Here is a 19,746-nt window from a genome sequence, read left to right as displayed (position 1 = left end):
CTACACCACAGCCACAGCCGACTGACTTAGTCTGCCCATGACTTATGGGAAAGGAATGTAAAAACAGCTAGGAGAGCAGGAGAGGGAGTAATGCTTACAGAAAAGCTTTGCTGGCATTGCATGGGCCATCAGTGTCTCATGCTGGTCCCATGCAGCTCTTGGTCAGCATTGTTGCATGGGCCATCAGTGTCTCACATACTGGTTCTTGGTTCAGTGGCGTTTTGCTGCAGAGGCTTGTTGTACAAGATAGCAGGGTCCACAGTAGCTGCTGCCATAGAGGTCTGAAGGCCTGGGACACGAGAGTCCTCTGAATGTGAAAGCAATGATTATTTATGAAAATGCAGTGAGTTTTTAACATTAACACTAGTAGTAGTAGTAGTAGTAGTAGTAGTGAAGGAACTCCAGACAAGCAGAGCCACACATGTTGTACACTGTTATGATTGAACATGGACCTGGACACTAGAAATCATCCACAGTCAGTAGTCTATAATATATCAACATACTCTCATAGGCAGGGATCTTGACTGCTTCCAATCCTCCTTCAAGATCAGACTGCACAGTAGTGAACAGCATCATTCTAGTGAAGGGTCTCAAAACTTGGCTCAGGAGAGCATCAGGGTGATAGAATTCTTAACTCGGGATGAAGCAACAACAACTGGCACTGTAAAGCCGTGTCAGACAGGCAAACAGTGATACCAGATCACAATAGGTAGTGAGAAAGAGGGTTGATGACGTCAGAAGTGGGAAAACCACAGGCAGGGATCTGGCAACAAAGTGCTACCAGATGTAGTTTAGCCCACAATATATACTCCTTCACCAGGCAAAGACGGGCGGGCAAAGTTGTAAACTGATGAGTGGTGTCAAATACAGGTTCAGTTTCACTCTGACCCTGCTGAAGAGTGGGGTGCAGGACCTGTCTCACCATGCCAAACACCGTTGAGAGGAAGGAAATAGTGTGGACATGGCTTAACTTTCCTCCAGCAGGAAGGCGTTTACCAGGTATGAAGGAGATATGACAGCATCTTCCATGTCTGCAGAAGCCTCTTGAACCACAACCTCAGCTACAGTTGTGAGAGGGAATCTCTAGAGCTCTGTTGAGACACTTCCACTGGTGCACTCAGGTCTCAGACTCATCGCAGCAAGAACACTGGGGAGTGCCATTAGTTGCCGTGCCATGGAATAAGTCCAGGAGTTTTCTCACTTAGCCTCAGAACATTCACCTGATGCAGCCTGGTGAGAGAAAAATATGAATCAAAACAATGAACCTAACTGTTATACTGATCATGGCAAAAGTATCATGAATAAAATGTACAAAATAAAACTTTTCAATACTTTCTTATTCAAGTAAACAAGTCCTCAACATCCAACACTTCAGGAAATAAATAGCTCGCACAAGGAACCCACAGGACTTCTAACCACACACCACTTATTATAACAGTGAAATTAAATTAATGGAGGGGGGATTACTACTAAAGTCCTCAGCACCCACGTCAACAACGATGATCCTGAAAGTTAAAAGTTCCTGCTTGGTGCTATCAAGATGAGAGGTGCAGGTAGTGGTGGTGGTATGTCACCCTACCATAAATGCTATTATTATTCTGGCGTATTCCTTTCATATTCACTGTGCTGCCTTGGTGTTTTAGTATTCTAGTGCCCTTGCCTCCCTTCCCTCAAGCTTTACCCTCACAATATTGGCAAGAACACAACAATTTCCTTTGCCTGGGTTTGTGTTGATACTAGGCTACCCACACAGAGATGCTTCTTTCACTTACTTCCTCACTTCAGGAGCATTTCAACATTAAGTCTCACTTGCTTGCAAAAACCACTATGGATGAATTTTGATCTCTGTGGACTGAGAAATAGTGGCCACAAAACACAAATTTTCAAAAGAACCTTGTTTCAGTCAAACAAGTTTTTAAGGATAGTTTCATAGTTCTACTGACATTAATATATCTATCCATAGCATTAAAACCATTGCAAAAAAGTTTCTCATCTCTGTGAACCTTGAAAAATAGGGGTGACAACCTGTATTTCAAAAAAACTTGTTTCAATTACACAGGGGTTTAAGGGTAGTTTGATAGTTCTATTGACTGATTAATATGATTTCTACTTTTGTATACAGCAAAAACACTCATATGAACCAAGCTCCTAATATCTGTGGACTTTGTGAGAATTGTGGCAACATAACCTATATTTTCAAAAGACTTATGTCAGTCACAGATTTTCAAGGGAGGTTTTATGCTTCTATTGGCAGATTAACATGATATATACCTAATCAAAAGCAAAAACACTCTTACAAACAAAGTTCCTCATAACTTGGGACTTTGAAAAATAGCTGCCACATAAGACCCAGCAAACAATGACAAACAGACCAACAGCCTGCCGTCGGCATAAGAGAGGCCAGGGGTGGCTGAATGCAGGCAGACATGACTCCGTTGTGCCAGCGATTGGCCGCTTTGGACTTAAACTTTTAGCAGAGTATGTTAAGTGAGACGATGGAATTTTTGGTTTTTGACATATCCCAGCTTACATGAATTATGGTAGTCATTGCCTGAAATAAATTACATTGAGGAACATGTAAAATAAACTAATTTTATTAACATGGAAGAATATATAAAAAAAAAACTTTAAACGATATTGCAAGTTCTCCGACAAAGGTATTATGTAATTATGTTTTATGCTCCCATACCGGACGACCAGACTCACATCCCCTGTGTAGGGTTTGGTGTGTGCCCCTTGGCACTACTGCCAGTGCCAGCACAGCATGACCAGGGCTCTCACTATTGTTTTGCGAGATTTCCTTAAAACACCAAAACAAAATTCCTAAATCTGCAAATAATGATATTAATGGTGAATGACATTTTTTCACAGCAAAACTAAGACATAGTATGGCAAGGCAGTGAAGCCACTAGTCAGACCAATCTGAACTTGTGAGCGAACGAGGAATATTCTCTTAACTTGTGTCTGTTAGAATGAATTAAAAAAGGTCACAATAATTGGGGTATAGTCATTATATAAGGCTGCGGGGAAAAAAAACACTAACCTTGGGACCTCAAAAACTTCGCAATATATTTTGCATGACACCGGAACGCCCTGGTGGCCGGAGGGATGGGTGGGGGGGTGAGGAGGCTTGGTAAGGGGTTGAGGGATACGAAAGAGGCAGGGCAGTAAGCTATAAGAAGGCATCTCCTCACCACAAGCTGTCCTGAAGGAAGGCAGGCAGACATGCACACACACACACAGGTTTCCCTGGTTACGTCTCTCATGGTTTGCTTGCTACTGTGTTCCAGTGCTGCATGTGTAGTGCTGCCTGCCTTGACCTGCTGGCTGGGACGTGCAGGCTGTGACAGGTTGGGGCATGCTGTAGCAGGCGTGTGTGGGCACTGCAGGGCACTGACAAGCCTGGGGAAGTGAATGATGCTATTATAATGCTATGACTTAATTAATACTTTTCAAACAAGAAAATCTGTAGTCTATACCTATAAAACCAGAAACCATTATATTCTTTACCTATCTAATAATATTACATAAAAAAACATCGACACACCTACCAATCCCTCTCTCTCTCCCTACCTACCATCAGTAAGTGGCAAGAAGGCCACCATCACAACACACACACACACACAAATGGAGACATGGAGACAGGACACTGAGCCCCACTCGAACCCTGTACAATACAACTACTGTAGGTAAAAACATCACCACCACTCACTCAACCTCCTTCCCTCCCTCAACTCACATTACACATCAATACGTTTTAAGGGGAACGTCCGGTTGGGTTTTCAAAAATTGCAAATAAAGACGTATGTGGGTAATTTTCATTTCACTGATAGATGACTATTACATGATGTTGGTTTAGTAGTTACAAGCGAATTAAACCATAAATAACTGCATGAAAAATTAAAAATAAATTTTCTGAAAAGAATATTTTTCTATAAACTTTGTCACCAGAAGGCAGATTTCAATTTTGCCGGTACATACAGTATATGAAGTATGTGGTGTAACAAAACTTCCTATCACATGCAATTTTAATTTTTTTATTTTGATGGCCATTATGAATTTTTTATATATATTTTTTATAAAATTACATTGAGACAAAATTTTTTTTTCTAAATTCTGAGATGGAAATATAGCAGCTCCATTGAGCTTCAAAATGATACCTCAAAATTGAAAATCTCTCTCTCTCTCTCCTGCACGATCATAAAAATTTCAACGGCTATCGCTGTTCTTTATCGTGTGTGTGTGTGTGTGTGTGTGTGTGTGTGTGTTACCTAATTGTATTTACCTAATTGTAACATACGGGAAAAGAGCTATGCTCGTGTTGTCCCGTCTCCATATCTATTAATGTCCAGCTTTTTCTTAAAATCATGAATATTCCTTGCGTTGACCACTTCCACGTCTAAACTATTCCATGCTTCCACCCTTCTATGAGGGAAGCTATATTTTTCACATCTCTCCTATAAGTGGCCATTTTAGTTTTTCCCATGCCCTCTCGACATTCTTTCATTCCACATACACAGATCTTCCCTATCCATTTTTTCCATGCCAATCATCACTCTGTATATTGCTATCAGGTCTCCCTTTCTCTTCTGTTTTCCAGGGTCGGAAGTTGCATTCTTTTCAGTCTGTCTTCATAAGTCAAATCTCTTAAGTCAGGCACCATTTTTGTTGCAGCCCTCTGTACTTTCTCTAGTTTCCTTATGTGTTTCTTTAAGTTCGAGCCCACTGTATTGTTGCATATTCAAGCCTCGGTCTTATCATTGCAGTAATTATTTTCTTCATCATTTCTTCATCTAAATATACGAACGCCACTCTTATGTTCCTCAATAAGTTCAATACTTCTCCAATTATTTTGTTTATATGTCTCTCTGGCGATAGGTCATTGGTAATTGTCACCCCAAGGTCTTTTTCTTCATGACTGGTTTTATGTCTTCATTTCCTATCTTGTACATACTCCTGATTCTTCTTTCACTCTTGCCAAACTCTATTTTCTTGCATTTTGTCGTGTTGAACTCCATTTGCCATGTACAGCTCCATTTCCATATTCTGTCCAAGTCTTCCTGGAGTAGTTCGCAATCTTTGTCACATCTCACTTTTCTTAACAATTTTGCATCGTCTGCAAATAGGCTCACATAACTGGACACCCCATCCACCATGTCATTTATGTAGACCGCGAACATTACTGGTGCCAACACTGATCCCTGTGGAACTCCACTCTCCACCAAGCCCCATTCTGATGGTCTGTCCTTAATTATTGTTCTCATTTCTCTTCCTACTAAAAAGTCTTCCATCCATTTTAGTAAACTGCCATGCACTCCTCCTACCATTTCAAGTTTCCAGATCAGTCTCCGGTGTGGTACCTTATCAAAGGCCTTTTTTAAATCCAGATATATTCCATCAGCCCAACCATCTCTTTCCTGTATTACATCTATCACCCTCGAATAGTAACATATCAGATTTGTCGTGTGTGTGTGTGTGTGTGTGTGTGTGTGTGCGCCCGTGTTTTGTTTTGTGCGGGGGGGATGACTCTAGATAGAAACAATAATCCAATCACATATTGCTTTGGTACCTCCACCTGTCAATTCATGCACCGAATGGTATGGTATATTTTGAATGTAATAAATAAAAACAATATTCTAAAATTTGCCGTAGAGAAAGCTTGCAAACTACTGTGACCTCGTTGTAAAAGACTTGGGCTACCATCACATCTGAAGGGTTCTTTGGACACTCAGATCCCAATAAGCATTAGATTAGATCAAATCACAGAAGGGAGCACAGGTCGCATATCAAGACACTGTCTATGCTGGAATGAAGTGTGCTGTACCACGTGTACTGCACGCACAGCACCAAGTTGAGTCGGGACAGGAGCTTTGACACTCCAACAGACATCCCACTCATGTTTCAGTTCTCAAAACCAGCGTTTCTCAACCTTTTTACCCTTGCGTAACCCTTTAAATAGATGACATGTCTCAAGGAACCCATGCGCCCAAAAAAAATCATATATCATATTTCTCATGTTATTTTCACAGTATTTCACGTGACAAATATCAAAATATAAATTTTTTGATAACTGATTTAAGGGAAAATATAATTATAATGACCAATAATATATTGTGCGTGTTTAGTTATATTACGTATATGAAATTAAATAAAAATTAAAAAGTGCATTAGCTTATCTCACTTGTTCTTGTGGAACCCTTAGGGACCTTTTGCAGAACCCCGGTTGAAAGACCCTGCTCTAAATAGTCTCTTGAAACCACGACTAGTGTTTTCCTTATCTCGAGAAAAAAAAAAAAATCACACGTTGACCACATATCAGTTACTTTCAATGTGGTTAATAAAGTGTGTGTGTGTGTGTGTGTGTGTGTGTGTGTGTGTGTGTTCACTGTTTGTTTGATCTGTGTGCAGTCTCTGTGTAATTCACTGTTTGTTTGACAGCCAGTCTCTGACGAGACAGCGTTACCCTACGGAACGAGCTCAGAGCTCATTATTTCCGATCTTGGGATAGGCCTGAGACCAGGCACACACCACACACCGGGACAACAAGGTCACAACTCCTCGATTTACATCCCTACCTACTCACTGCTAGGTGAACAGGGCTACACGTGAAAGACACACCCAAATATCTCCACCCGGCCGGGGAATCGAACCCCGGTCATCTGGCTTGTGAAGCCAGCGCTCTAACCACTGAGCTACCGGGCCGTGTGTGTGTGTGTGTGTGTGTGTGTGTGTGTGTGTGTGTGTGTGTGTGTGTGTGTGTGTGTGTGTGTGTGTGTGTGTGTGTGTGTGTGTGTGTGTGTGTATTCACCTAGTTGTAATTTTACAGGGCCTGGGTATCATACTCGTGTGGCCCCGTCTCCATATCTACACACATCCAACTTTCCTTTAAAACTATGCACACTCCTTGCTGACACCACCTCCTCACTCAAACCATTCCACACCTCCACACATCTTTGTGGGAAACTATATTTTTCACATCCTTCAAGCATATTCCCTTGGCTATCTTTTTACTATGCGATCTGTAGTTCTATTTAAGTTTTCCTCTCTCAACATCATTTGCTCATTATCCACTTCATCCAGTTCAACAGTTTATAAACCTGTATTAAATCTCCTCTTTCTCTTCTTTGTTCCAAGGTAGGCAAATTCATTTCTTTTAATCTCTCCTCATAGGTCATTTCTGCCAATTCCGGAACCATTTTTGTTGCCATTCTCTGCAATCTCTCCAACTTCCTTATATGCTTCTTTTTATAAGGGGACCAAACCACTCCAGCATATTCCAATCTTGGTCTAATTACCATACTAATTAATTTCTTCATCATATCTTTATCCATATAATGGAAGGCTAATCCAATATTTTTATCAAATTATACGTTTCTCCAAACATCTTATCAATATGAGCCTCAAACTGCCCATGGTCTTGTATTATCACTCCCAAATCCTTTTCCTTTTCCACCTTTTTCAACACTACTTCTTCACCCATCTTATATGACCCTCTTGGCCGTCTTCCACTCTTTCCCATCTCCATCACATGACTTTTGCTCAGATTAAATTCCATTTGCCACCTCTTGCTCCACTCCCAAATCTTATCCAGGTCTGCCTGTAAAATTTCACAATCTTCTTCACTCTTCACACACCTACACAACTTCGCATCATCCGCAAACAAATTAATATAACTGTTTACTCCCTCTGGCATGTCATTAATATATACCAGGAAAAGTATTGGTGCCAGCACTGAGCCTTGTGGGACTCCACTCTCCACCACCAACCAGTCCGACTTTGCATCCCTTATTACCGTTCTCATCTCCCTCCATCTCAAGTAGTTTTCCATCCACTTTAACACTTTTCCTTTCAGTCCTCCATAAATCTCTACTTTCCATAACAGTCTCTCGTGAGGTACCTTGTCAAAAGCTTTCTTTAAATCCAAATATACACAGTCCATCCATCCCTCTCTCTCTGTATTTTGTCAACCACTCTTGAATAAAAGCTCAGTAGATTTGTTACACATGACCTCCCTTTCCTGAAGCCAAATTGATGATCCGATAATAACTTATGATCCTCCAGGAACCGTATCCAATATTTCTTTATCACCCTCTCACAAATCTTACCGACCACACTTGTTAGAGACACAGGTCTATAGTTAAGAGGCTCTTCCTTACTGCCTCCCTTATAAATGGGCACCACTTCAGCTCTCTTCCACTCTACTGGTACTTCCCTGTTTCTAATGAACACCTTATAATATCATATAATGGATCAATCAATTCTTCTCTACACTCCTTCAATAATTTTCCTGAAACTTCATCTGGTCCCATCGCTTTATCATCTTTAAGTTCCTCCAACATTTTATATAACTCCTTTTAGGTATCTTAATGTCATCCATGTGCACATTTCCTTCATTCTGTGGCTTTACAAACATTGTTTCTTCAGTAAATACTTGCTGAAACCTATTATTTAGCAATTCCGCTATATTCTTAGGGTCATCTACTATCCCTTGCTCTCCTTTTAATCTTTCAATGGACTCTCTCTTTTTAAGTTTACCATTTATGAACCTGTAAAACAATTTTGGATGTTCCTTACTCTTGTCTACAATATCTTTTCAAATTTTCTTTCTTCCTCCCTCCTTACCCTCACATACTCATTTCTCGCCACTCTATAATTCTCCTTATTTAGTATATTCCTGCTCTTTTCCATCTTTTCCAAGCCACATCTCTCTTTTCCTTAGCCTTAACACAAGTTGCATTAAACCAATCCTTTCTTCCTTCCTCTCTCGGTTTATACTTTGGTACAAATTTCATAACTCCTTCTTTATAATATTTCATAAAAATCTCATATTTCTTTTGCACTTCTCTGATTTGTAACATCTCCTCCCAATCTAATTTTCTGAAATAATTTTTCAAACTTTCTGTGTCCATCTTTCTATAATTCAATCTACCACTCCTGTATGTCTCGTCCTTCCTTCGCTGTGTTGTTGCTATCTGCATTTCCATAACCACATGATCACTCTTTCCCAAAGGACACTTGTATTGTATATCTCCACATAGGTACACTTCTCTTGTTAACACCAAATCCAGTCTAGCCGGTTCATCATCTCCTCTATATCTAGTATTTTCCTTCACCCTCTGTTCCATCATATTTTCCATCATTAGATTAAGAAATCTCTCTCCCATGCTTCCTCTCCAACACCACTTACTAGATTTTCCCAATCCACCTCCTTACAATTAAAATCTCCTACTAGTATCACCTTTCTTTTTCCAGATAATACACTTTCCAAACTCTGTAAAGTATCCTTGATCATATTGTCGTATTCCCTTAATGTCCAAGAATTTGTTTTAGGAGGTACATAGGTCACCATGATTATTAATTCTTTTCCATCACTTTTTATCCTTATGCTTATCACTTCTGCATTGTTCTTCCCATACCAAACCTTATCCACATTTATTTATTTCTTCGTCATAATCATAACTCCTCCTCCACCTTTACTCTCCCTATCCTTTCTCCATATATTATATTTATTATCCAAATTTATCTTTGTTTTTTCATGCAATTTTGTCTCAGTCAAACACACGATATCAGGCTTCTCCACTATCATATAGTCTTGCAATTCCAATCTACTTGACAGTATCCCATCTATATTAGTATACATTACGGTCCACCCACTGCTCCCTCTAGGGGTTCCTCCGTATTCCTTCTTTCCACATACCACTTTCTGACTCTCTCCTATAACTCTCCAAAAAAACTTTTCTCTTTCCTCCTCAGACCGCTCATCATTTTTCCTTCTCGCCTCTTCCACCAATTCCTTATATCTTCTCCTCTCTTCCTCATTTCTATTCTTTCTCACAAACACCTCTTTACAACCTTCTATCTCTCTTAACTTTGATGTTCTATATAGGACATCCTCCGCAGATTGTTGTGACTTCAGTACTACTTTAATCGGTCTGCTCACTCCCTCCTTATATGGACCCAGTCTATGGATCTCTTCCACTTCTTCTTGTAGGTCTTTTTTTTCATCATCATTTAGATTTTTGAACAGATCTCTTACCGTTTTCAATTCTTCCTTAATTCTCTTAGGCTTATATGTTATATTTTGTTCTTTCATCCCAAATATTAACACACACTTCTTCTTTTCTGCTATTTCCCTTATCAATGTTTCCTTGTTCTTCATTACATTGTGTGTGTGTGTGTGTGTGTGTGTGTAAGCGTGGGACGAGTCATTCCGAGCCACCCAAACTTCTGCTCGCTATCAAACACGCCCTACGCTAAGCTAAATTTTCTTCACTAACATCAAAAGTAACAAGAAAAAGACTATTGCAACACTTGTAGTTTTAATAAAGTTTGCCAAATGATCTACCTTTTCTTTATAAATCAACGAACATTTCTTACCAAGCGAGGGTCCACCACCACCACCACCACCATAACCACTGTTACAAAATAAACGCTCTTATCATCATTACTACATTAATAACACGGTTTCCTCCTCTTCTCTGTGGTATCAGGGGCCACGGGTGGCATCACACACACACACACACACACACACACACACACACACACACACACACACACACACACTCACCGTCTCCAACAGGCACTTCATGACGAGCGTGGTGCGGCGCACATCGTAGGAGCAAAGGTGTCGCCGTCGGGTGCGGGGAAAGCATCGGCGGCATCGATTGTGCCAGCCGTTGTACTGCGGCGAACGCCAGTCTCTTTCAGCAGTAGTACGTCCTGAGGTCCTCACGGGATTAGCTGTACATATTGGTATAACAAGACATCAGTATTTCATCACACACACACTATACTGTAGGCGTTGCAGGGTGCAGTAGACAGTGGCAAGGCGGGGGCAGCTATCTTCACACTCATTGATGTCAAAGATAAATAAAGACAGGTGAAACTGTTTAAAACACACACACACACACACACACACACACACACACACACACACACACACACACACACACACACACACACACACACACACACTTCATCACCCTCTATATACATATATAATGAACAAGACACACACGCACGCACAGTGCGGGAGGGAGCCAGATCTGGGTCTGGGTCTGGGTCCAGCCGGTGGGCGGCCCCCGTTGATGACGTCACAAATTTATATACGTCACGGAAACCATTTTGAAAATGCCGATTCTCAAAAAGGCACCTGGATACAAATGCTACATAAATTCTGACTTGTCACCAATTAAAACTAATTTCTAAAATATAAAATTATAGCCGAGCTGAGTAATTAAAAAAATATTTCAAAAATACCATAAATAAAAGTGTTATAATATCGACATGCTTAAACACAAATCTAAAGCCCACTAATCTTATTCAACACAATCGATAACACTTTTTTATATAATGAATTACTTTCACAACACAATAGAACTTCGCAACACGCTGAAATGAAATAATAAAATCTTTTGTATGGGTCACTTTCAAACACTTTAACGGCGCTATAAATAACTCTTGAAGTCCAAACATTTAGGTTTTCAAGAGCGATACAAACTACAGTCATCACAAACGATTTTTTGAAAACACAAACACTATATTATAACTTGAAATAAAAAAATTCAGATCCCGAGTTTGAAGATTTGCAAAGGAAAATGGGCCCTTATCTAAGCCCTAAGCACCCGCTAAACCACCGTATTTCACGCAACACAAGCATTGAACGTAACCAAAACACTCCTAAATACATGTAGAAACCATGAACACTTACCTGTGAAGTGAAGTAAGAGAGCTGAGAAAAACCAAAATAAAGTTCGAACTGGCCAGGCTGATGCAGGCTGGGACCCGCTGATGACGTCATCAAGAGGCGGCCGAGGAGCAGGAGGGCCAGCCGCCGCCAGCTACTTCGCCTCACTGGATCTTCCCGACACACAAAGCTGGCAATGCAGATGTATCTCAACAGCTGATAAGAAAGCTTTGGCACTTAATTGTGACATGAATGGCTTATGCAAAGTAACAAATAGAGCACACCATTGCCAAGACATGCCCACCGCCTCTCCACATCCTTTGGTTTGCCGATTAAAAACTTGCCTTTTAGCGGTCTTCAAGTATCAGCAGGCGTTAATTCATTGATGTATTGTCCTGGAGGTTAGAGCGGTCAAGTTAGACGAGATGAGGACGAGTTAGGACCGTTTGCTAGTGAATGGGCACTGAAGGCTGTCTCTGGCCACCATTCACCCACCAGCACTCTCACTGCGACTGTTTTCCAAGGCAGCAGACACGATTAGTCGGGTTTTCAAGGCCATTTATATTCTTTTCAGTGTATAAGTTTTATCAATTCATCACTAAAACAGTAAAAAAACACTTTAAATCCAGAGTCACCAAATAGAGGCCCTGTGGCGCTGATTTCCCGCTCAGCACTGAACACCAAAGCAATGTTGTTAATCTCTCACTAGACCAGCAAAAACACCCTTAAGATCACGTGCCACTTCAACTTTGGAGTGTGGAAATCTTGTTAATGTCACCAGAACAGTAAAAACACTCTTAATATCCCGTGTCACTTCAATTAGAAGCTTTTACAAGTTGTAGGGGTGCTGTGCTAACCGGCCCACCTCCTGCCTCCTCCACCGTCCACAAAACATTGGCGCCTTGGCGGTGAAGGTGGCGCCAGTCACCAACAATGGATGTATTTTAACAAGCTTATTATTTGAAAAGTTCGCTATTAGAGTGACACTGATACTGCTGCAACTTATCCTATACTTATATTCCCAGTAATAGTAATAATATAAGTAGGACTAATCTAATATCACAAGGCCTTACAGAACGAGTGATTAAGGCTGATGTTTACCTTGGTGCATCTGAAGGAGGAGGAGGAGGAGGAGGAGGAGGAGGAGGAGGAGGAGGAGGAGGAGGAGGAGGAGGAGGAGGGGAAAATGTAGGAAAACAAAAGGAGAAAAATGGAGGAAAAAGAGAACGTAGAGATCAAGGAAGAGGAAGGAGAGAAGAAAGAAAAGGAAAAGAATGGGGAAAATAGAGGCGGGGAGGGATTTCACAAGACGAGGCGAAACAGTACTCTCTCTCTCTCTCTGCACGATCGTAAAATTTTCAACATCTATCGCTGTTCTTTATCGTGTGTGTGTGTGTGTGTGTGTGTGTGTGTGGGGATGACTCTAGATAGAAACAATAATCCAATCACATATTGCTTCGGTATCTCCACCTTTTAACTCACGCACCGAATGGTATGAGATATCTGTGGAAAAAAAAATTTTGCCATAGAGAAAGCTTGCAAACTACTGTGACCTCGCTGTAAAACACTTGGGCTACCGTCACATCTGAAGGGTTCTTTGGACACTCAGATGTCAATAAGCATTAGAACAAATCACAGAAGGGAGCACAGGTCGCATATCGAGACATTGTCTATGCCGGAGTGAAGTGTGCTGTACCACGTGTACTGCACGCACAGCACCAAGTTGAGTCGGGACAGGAGCTTTGACACTCCAACAGACATCCCACTCATGTTTCAGTTCTCTATCTAGACAGTCACATGAAACCAAGACAGGTGTTTTCTTTATCTCTTGAGGGAGAAAAAAAAAAAAAAAAAAAAAAAAAAATGACACGCAGACCACATATCAAAGTAGCACCTTAATTTTAATGTGGTTAATAGTGTGTGTGTGTGTGTGTGTGTGTGTGTGTGTGTGTGTGTGTGTGTGTGTGTGTGTGTGTGTGTGTGTGTGTGTGTGTGTGTGTGTGTGTGTGTGTGTGTGCGTGTGTGTGTGTAAGCGCGGGACAAGTCATTTCCAGAGACCCAAACTTCTGCTGGCTCTCAAACACGCCCTACGCCAAGCCAAATTTTCTTTACTAACAAAAAGTAACAAGAAAAAGAATATTGCAACGCTTTCCCTAATAAAAGCTTGTAGTTTTAATAAAGTTTGCCAAATGATCTACCTTTTCTTTATAAATCAACGAACATTTCTTACCAAGCGAGGGTCCACCACCACCACCACCACCATAACCAGTTACAAAATAAACGCTCTTATCATCATTTCTACATTATTAACACGGTTTCTTCCTCTTCTATGGTATCAGGGGCCACGGGTGGCATCACACACACACACACACACACACACACACACACACACACACACACACACACACACACACACGCTTGTTTTTTCAGTTAAGTTTACAATCGGTCCTTGTCTGTAGCGCATGACACGACTATCCTACATGGTTTGGTAGTTCACTCACTGCATTTCACGTTTATATAGTTTATTTTTCCAAACGCTCAGCAGTAATTGGATATTGGGTATTAATTGTAAGGTGCAAAAAACTTAAAAATTATTATGGTGAAGTGATGTGGATTTTCATGGGTGTTTTCATGGTTCTAAAGATAATAACAAGATTTCTACATTACCAAAAGGAAAAACACTCCTGAAAACCCTGTTAATAATCTCTCCAGCCTTGTGAAATAGTTGTGAAGAAGTGACAGGGGGTTTGTTAAGGGATCGTGGTGGTGACATGATTTTTTTTTAATGGTTCTAGTGACAAATATAAATTGTACGTTGCATATTAATCATAAAACCTTAAAAAAATAATCATGTTGAAGTGATGTGAGTTTTTAAGGTGTTTTATGGTTCTAGAGACAGATTAACAAGATTTTTACATTATAACAATAAAAAATACACTTGAGAACCCATTAATCTCTCCAGCCTTATAAATAGCCGTGGTGAGAGAGAAGAGCGTGTGAAGGATCAAGGATGTGAACCTAATATCGAGGCTTCGGTGCTTCATTTACCGTCTCGTTAATGGCTGCCTCTCGTATTCTTCTCTGACCTGGCTTAATTAATGTTATGATACTCTGCAGGCCCATTAGTATTAGTGTGTTAGGGAAGGGTTGTAATATTTGTAGTTATCATATTGTGTTCACCTTAATTATCTTTATCAATTTTTTTTTATCTCTGTTCTTGTTACTCGTGTTGGCTTGATAATAGAAGCTTTAATTGTATTTTTTTCCCTTTCAATACCCTTCCTTTTTTTTATTCATTCATTTTTTCATCCTTATAGTCTTATTAGAAACACGCATTCTAGTACTTTTCATCAAAACCTTGTCCCAGCTATCACTTCATTTGTCAATATTTCTCCACATTCTGCCATTCATCATCACTATTATCTCCATACTCTGATACCCTAATCCCTCCTGCACTCATACTTCATTATTCATCTTCATATGAGGCCTGGTTACGGCGACATTTGAGAATATATGAAGACTATTCCTTCTTCATTCACAGCTACTTTACGTGCCGTGCAACCTTCAACACCCCACCTTATTAAACTACAAATTTCTCCTTATCCTGCAGCTCACCACCACTATCAACACCATACGCTGATATTTCAAATCCTAATACATTTATATTTCATTACTTACCTTTCTCAGTGGTGTGGTAGGGGTGATGTTTCAGGATAATTAACAACGTATGCTTCCTACACTCACCACCATCGATACCATGGCTTTCAGGTAGATCTAATGCAGGTGGCGGCCGCTAGGGAGCTTGCAAGGTACGGTCATTGACATAGCTATTAAATGTCATGTATTCACATCCTATATTGAGCGTTATGTAGTGAGCTACAAGGATCTAGAGATGTTAGTTTTAGGGAGTAAGGATTCAATGAAGTGTTTTAAGGCATTTTACGGGTTTGGGGTGAATAGAAGATGCAGGACATTAAGCCACAGGAAGGCTCCTCCACGCCACACAATCTGTCTACAGATACTCGAGTGCAGGCACTGGGGCGCTGCAAGCTGGTGTTGTATGAAATCCTTCAGCTGCGAAATAACTTGAGAGTTGACTTTCTGTGCTTGTGCATCCCACGGCGTAAGTTATTTCGCAAGATCATGAAAAATTATTGAGCTTGCGATATATATATATATATATATATATATATATATATATATATATATATATATATATATATATATATATATATATATATATATATATCCTAAATTTAAATTATTAAGAATATTGGTAATTTCTTGCCAATAATTAGCCAATATCACTCATTCATCTCTATCTTGTCCATCTCCTTAACCCAAGAATTAGCCAGTATTCTCAGCCGTTCATCCCTCCTACAAGCAGCACTGTAGAATGAAACAAATCTCAGACATATTAATCTTTTTATTTCTATACACGCAGTGAATGAAGTAAAAAGATTAGGTACTAACAATAAAATGTCTCAGGTATCATCAAATGCCAAAAGGTGTTGTTACCCTGGGAGTGAGTTACCCTGGGGGAGAAAAGTGTTACCCTGGAATGAAAGAAAGAATTACTGCACGGAGGAACACGGTCTTACTAAACGGAAAAGAGAAACGGCTCATGTGAGGAGAGAGAAAGAGAGTGTAGCTATTACTTTTCAGGAAAAAAGAAAAAGAAACAAGATAAGGATAACTTGGGAGACAGTTAGCAGTAGTATCGTGGGGTAGATCAAGTGCTTTTCTGAGAGATGTGTTGGTGTGTGGCAGGCGGTGTTACTCGTGTCACAGTCGTGTGGTATGTGTAGTGTGGTGCCTTGACGGGGAGGGTGTGGACAAGACAAGAGGTGCAGGCAGCCGTAGGAATATCAGATTGACACATTAGGAAGAACAAAAGAGAGCTAGAGAGTCTGACATCTTGAAAGGGAAAATAAAGAGAGAGAGAGAGAGAGAGAGAGAGAGAGAGAGAGAGAGAGAAAGCACCTTGGCATCATTACAAAATAGAAACCCAATCTGTCTCCTGGAACACTCAAAACCTGCAATATAACTGTGCTGAACAATAATATAAATAGACCTATGGAATGCCTATAGACTTAGACCAATAGAATAATGTGAATCACTCCTCACATAACATCCTGACAACAGCTTATACAAACCCTACACATACTGGCTATTATACAGAGGGGGGCAACAACAGACACCGCAGGGTTCAGTTTTAACAAGGGATACGAGACTAGTTCTTTTGTGTGTGGGGAGAAACATCAAGGAAATAAGATAAAAAAAAAAAAAAAAAAAATTGATCTCTCCTTTCATGTCATTCACTCTAATGCAGAAGACTTACTTTTTTTTTTTTTTTAGCTTATTTGGAAGAAAGATGAGTGAAAGAGACGCAAAATGAGGAATGCAGAGTGGAGAGGATTATGGAGTTTGATATACAGTCTCTCTCCCTTTTTTTTTTTTTTTTATCTCAAGTATGAAGAGAGATTCTTTTGGAGACTGGAGGAAATAAAACAATACTAGACGAAGTGACATGCATCCCTCAAAAGTGGGAAGAAAAGAGCATAAAGAAGAATGCAAAATTTGAATACGAAATAGAATGTCTCTCTTTTAACCTTTATTCTATCAGGAAAGATTTTCGGGAGACGTGCAGAAAGGAGAGAAAACACCAGTAAAAAGAAAGATGTCTTCATCACAGAGGGGAAACACAAAGTGAAAAAAAAAAGCTAAATTTGTAGATGCAAAGCAGAATGTCTCTCCCTTGATAAGTTTGCTGTGAAGAGGGAAGATCTGAAGGAAGGTGGCTGGAAGGGATACATTCTTCTATAAACTGGCTCAGGAAGACTCAGCCACTGCCTCACTGACACACACCAACACACAACACAGACTAAGGATAGCGCTTCACCTTCCCTTCACTATACACCTTGAAATGCTTCCCCTGTAAGGACTGAGTTTCTACATATTGAGACCAGAACAACAACAATTTTTAAAAAAGGTATTTACAAAAGGTTTAGGTGTAGGAAGAGGTTCAAACCCACTTCAGAACTGAAAAATAAATAGACTATATATATGCATGTATATCACGACCAGGGCCAACTGCCACCATACACACTATAATAGTTAAATACAAAATAGTATGGCAGGAAAATATCTTATCTTCATCAACTAACTATATGTAACTTAAGTAGTAGTAGTAGTAGTAGTAGTAGTAGTAGTAGTAGAGTAGTAGTAGAAGTTGTAGTGGTATTGGTGGTAGTTGCATTAGTAGTAGTAGTAGTAGTAGTAGTAAGAGAAACAACAGGAAAACAACACGGCATCATGACAGTGAACACAAAATAGGTAAAACACTTTGATAGTAATGCATTTGTTGACTGCAGGAGGAAAGAGAGGCAGAGGAGCTATTGAAAATTTCACCAGAACAGACAGAAAACTTTAATGAGCATGGCAGAATTAATACTGAGAGAAAAACAAGCAAACAAATATACACAGGAATAATACAAACATACAACAGAGGATGTGAAGGATGAGGAAAAGGAGGAGGAGGAGAAAGAGGAATAGGAAGAGGAGATGTAGGAAACCCAAAGTACAGTACACATAGTTCAAACATCTTTCTCGCTCTCACTCAAAGCACACCTCAAGGCTAATGCTTCTTCCCCAGACACCAAAGAAATATCAGAAGCTCCTCCTCTCTCCTCTGCCTTCCACAATCCAACAAGACTTTTTGAGTGTAAACATTCAACACACCGCAGATCACCACCTACTTTTTGTCATTAGCAGGAACACTGTTACTTTCGTCTACTGGTGTTTGTGTAGCCTCCGTGCTTCCTCCAAAGATGTTAATGGTGGTGTCAGTGGTATTGTGGTTTTTGATTCATCGTGTTCAGTTTGGAGAGTCTGGTAGGATATACAACTGACGGAGAAGTGGTTGCCTGATAGAGGAAACTGTTTTTTTAACCTTGTATTACCATCACAAAGGTGTCAGTCTTTACCAAGTGGGTGACAGTCATACTATAAGCATCTTGTTTGAGTAATCCTGGCTTATATTTACATATATATGGATAGTATTTCTCACAGCAATATATCCACACAAACTGTTCCCTCAATGGTTAGGTGTAATAATCCTCTTCATGCTCACCAGGCAATATTCCTCAAGTTCTGGGGAAGAGGAGAGCACTTGGGGTTTTCCTCAGGCACTAACCCAACCCATGTCCTGTGGGTGTCCTGAATGTGTGAATGGTACAGAAGGACTCAACATCTACATACTCTACATTACAAAATCCTCTGGACGACAGCCAACTCAGGCGTGGCTGTGTGTCGCTGCCCCACACAGTAGTTAGGGTGCCCTGAGGAAGAACAGGAGGGACAGCAGGATAGTGACAAGGACAGGAGAGGAGGGTTTGAGGAGGGAAGCATCAGCAGTAGAGCTACATTCTAGGTCTGTCTTGAGAGCTTCCATGATGGACTTCTTCTTGTTGCTGCAGGGCGTCTCCCTCAGGCGCTGCACTGTGTCCTGGCACCGCAGGTACTCCTCCAGGTGGCCTCGGTCCACACACACTGACTGGCGCCACTTCTTCAGCCATGGCTCAATCCACCTGCAGGAGACACAGCCACGTGAGGAGGGATGCCTCTGCTCCTGCAACCACTGTGTTCGTTTCTCCTTTCCTTTATTCTTTTAACTCAGCATCACACTATCTCTTATTTACATTTCAAATGAAAGAGGATCAAATTGCACACCATAAATTGCTCATGAATTTAGTTGTGAAATATGAATGGGAAAGATACCAACACTAATCTTAGGAGCAGAAATGTATTGGAAACAACCTTAAATGGCAACATGATCAATAAAAATAATGTCAATTTCTGAAGAGAATAAGCTCCCATACATATACTCTTCATAGATTAATAAATATATATATATATATATATATATATATATATATATATATATATATATATATATATATATATATATATATATATATATATATATATATATATATATATATATATATATATATATATATATATATATATATATATATATATATATATATATATATATA

The 19,746-nt window shown here is 40.0% G+C and overlaps 1 protein-coding gene and 1 long non-coding RNA gene across 2 annotated transcripts in view; both read right to left on the bottom strand.

Moving 5' to 3' along the window:
- Positions 1-356: 356 nt before the first annotated feature.
- Positions 357-15,463, bottom strand: LOC123512005. The gene is made up of 5 exons (XR_006677004.1): positions 15,365-15,463; positions 11,711-11,876; positions 10,568-10,740; positions 3,195-3,402; positions 357-1,230 (listed from the first exon to the last, which is right to left on the bottom strand). It is a non-coding gene; the product is annotated as an uncharacterized LOC123512005 (long non-coding RNA).
- A 634-nt stretch (positions 15,464-16,097) lies between these two features.
- The window catches only part of LOC123511899 (chaoptin-like), a 253,361-nt gene continuing 249,712 nt past the window's right edge, over positions 16,098-19,746 (bottom strand). The window contains exon 14 of the mRNA XM_045267971.1: positions 16,098-19,275. Coding sequence (XP_045123906.1) covers positions 19,017-19,275 — 259 coding nt within the window. The 3' untranslated portion in view covers positions 16,098-19,016. The remainder of the gene's footprint in view (positions 19,276-19,746) is intronic.

The sequence above is a fragment of the Portunus trituberculatus genome, chromosome 32 (assembly GCF_017591435.1).
Source record: "Portunus trituberculatus isolate SZX2019 chromosome 32, ASM1759143v1, whole genome shotgun sequence".
Lineage (NCBI taxonomy): Eukaryota > Metazoa > Arthropoda > Malacostraca > Decapoda > Portunidae > Portunus > Portunus trituberculatus.
Note: the sequence above shows the minus strand (reverse complement) of the source record. Positions and strands in the feature narration are given on the sequence as shown.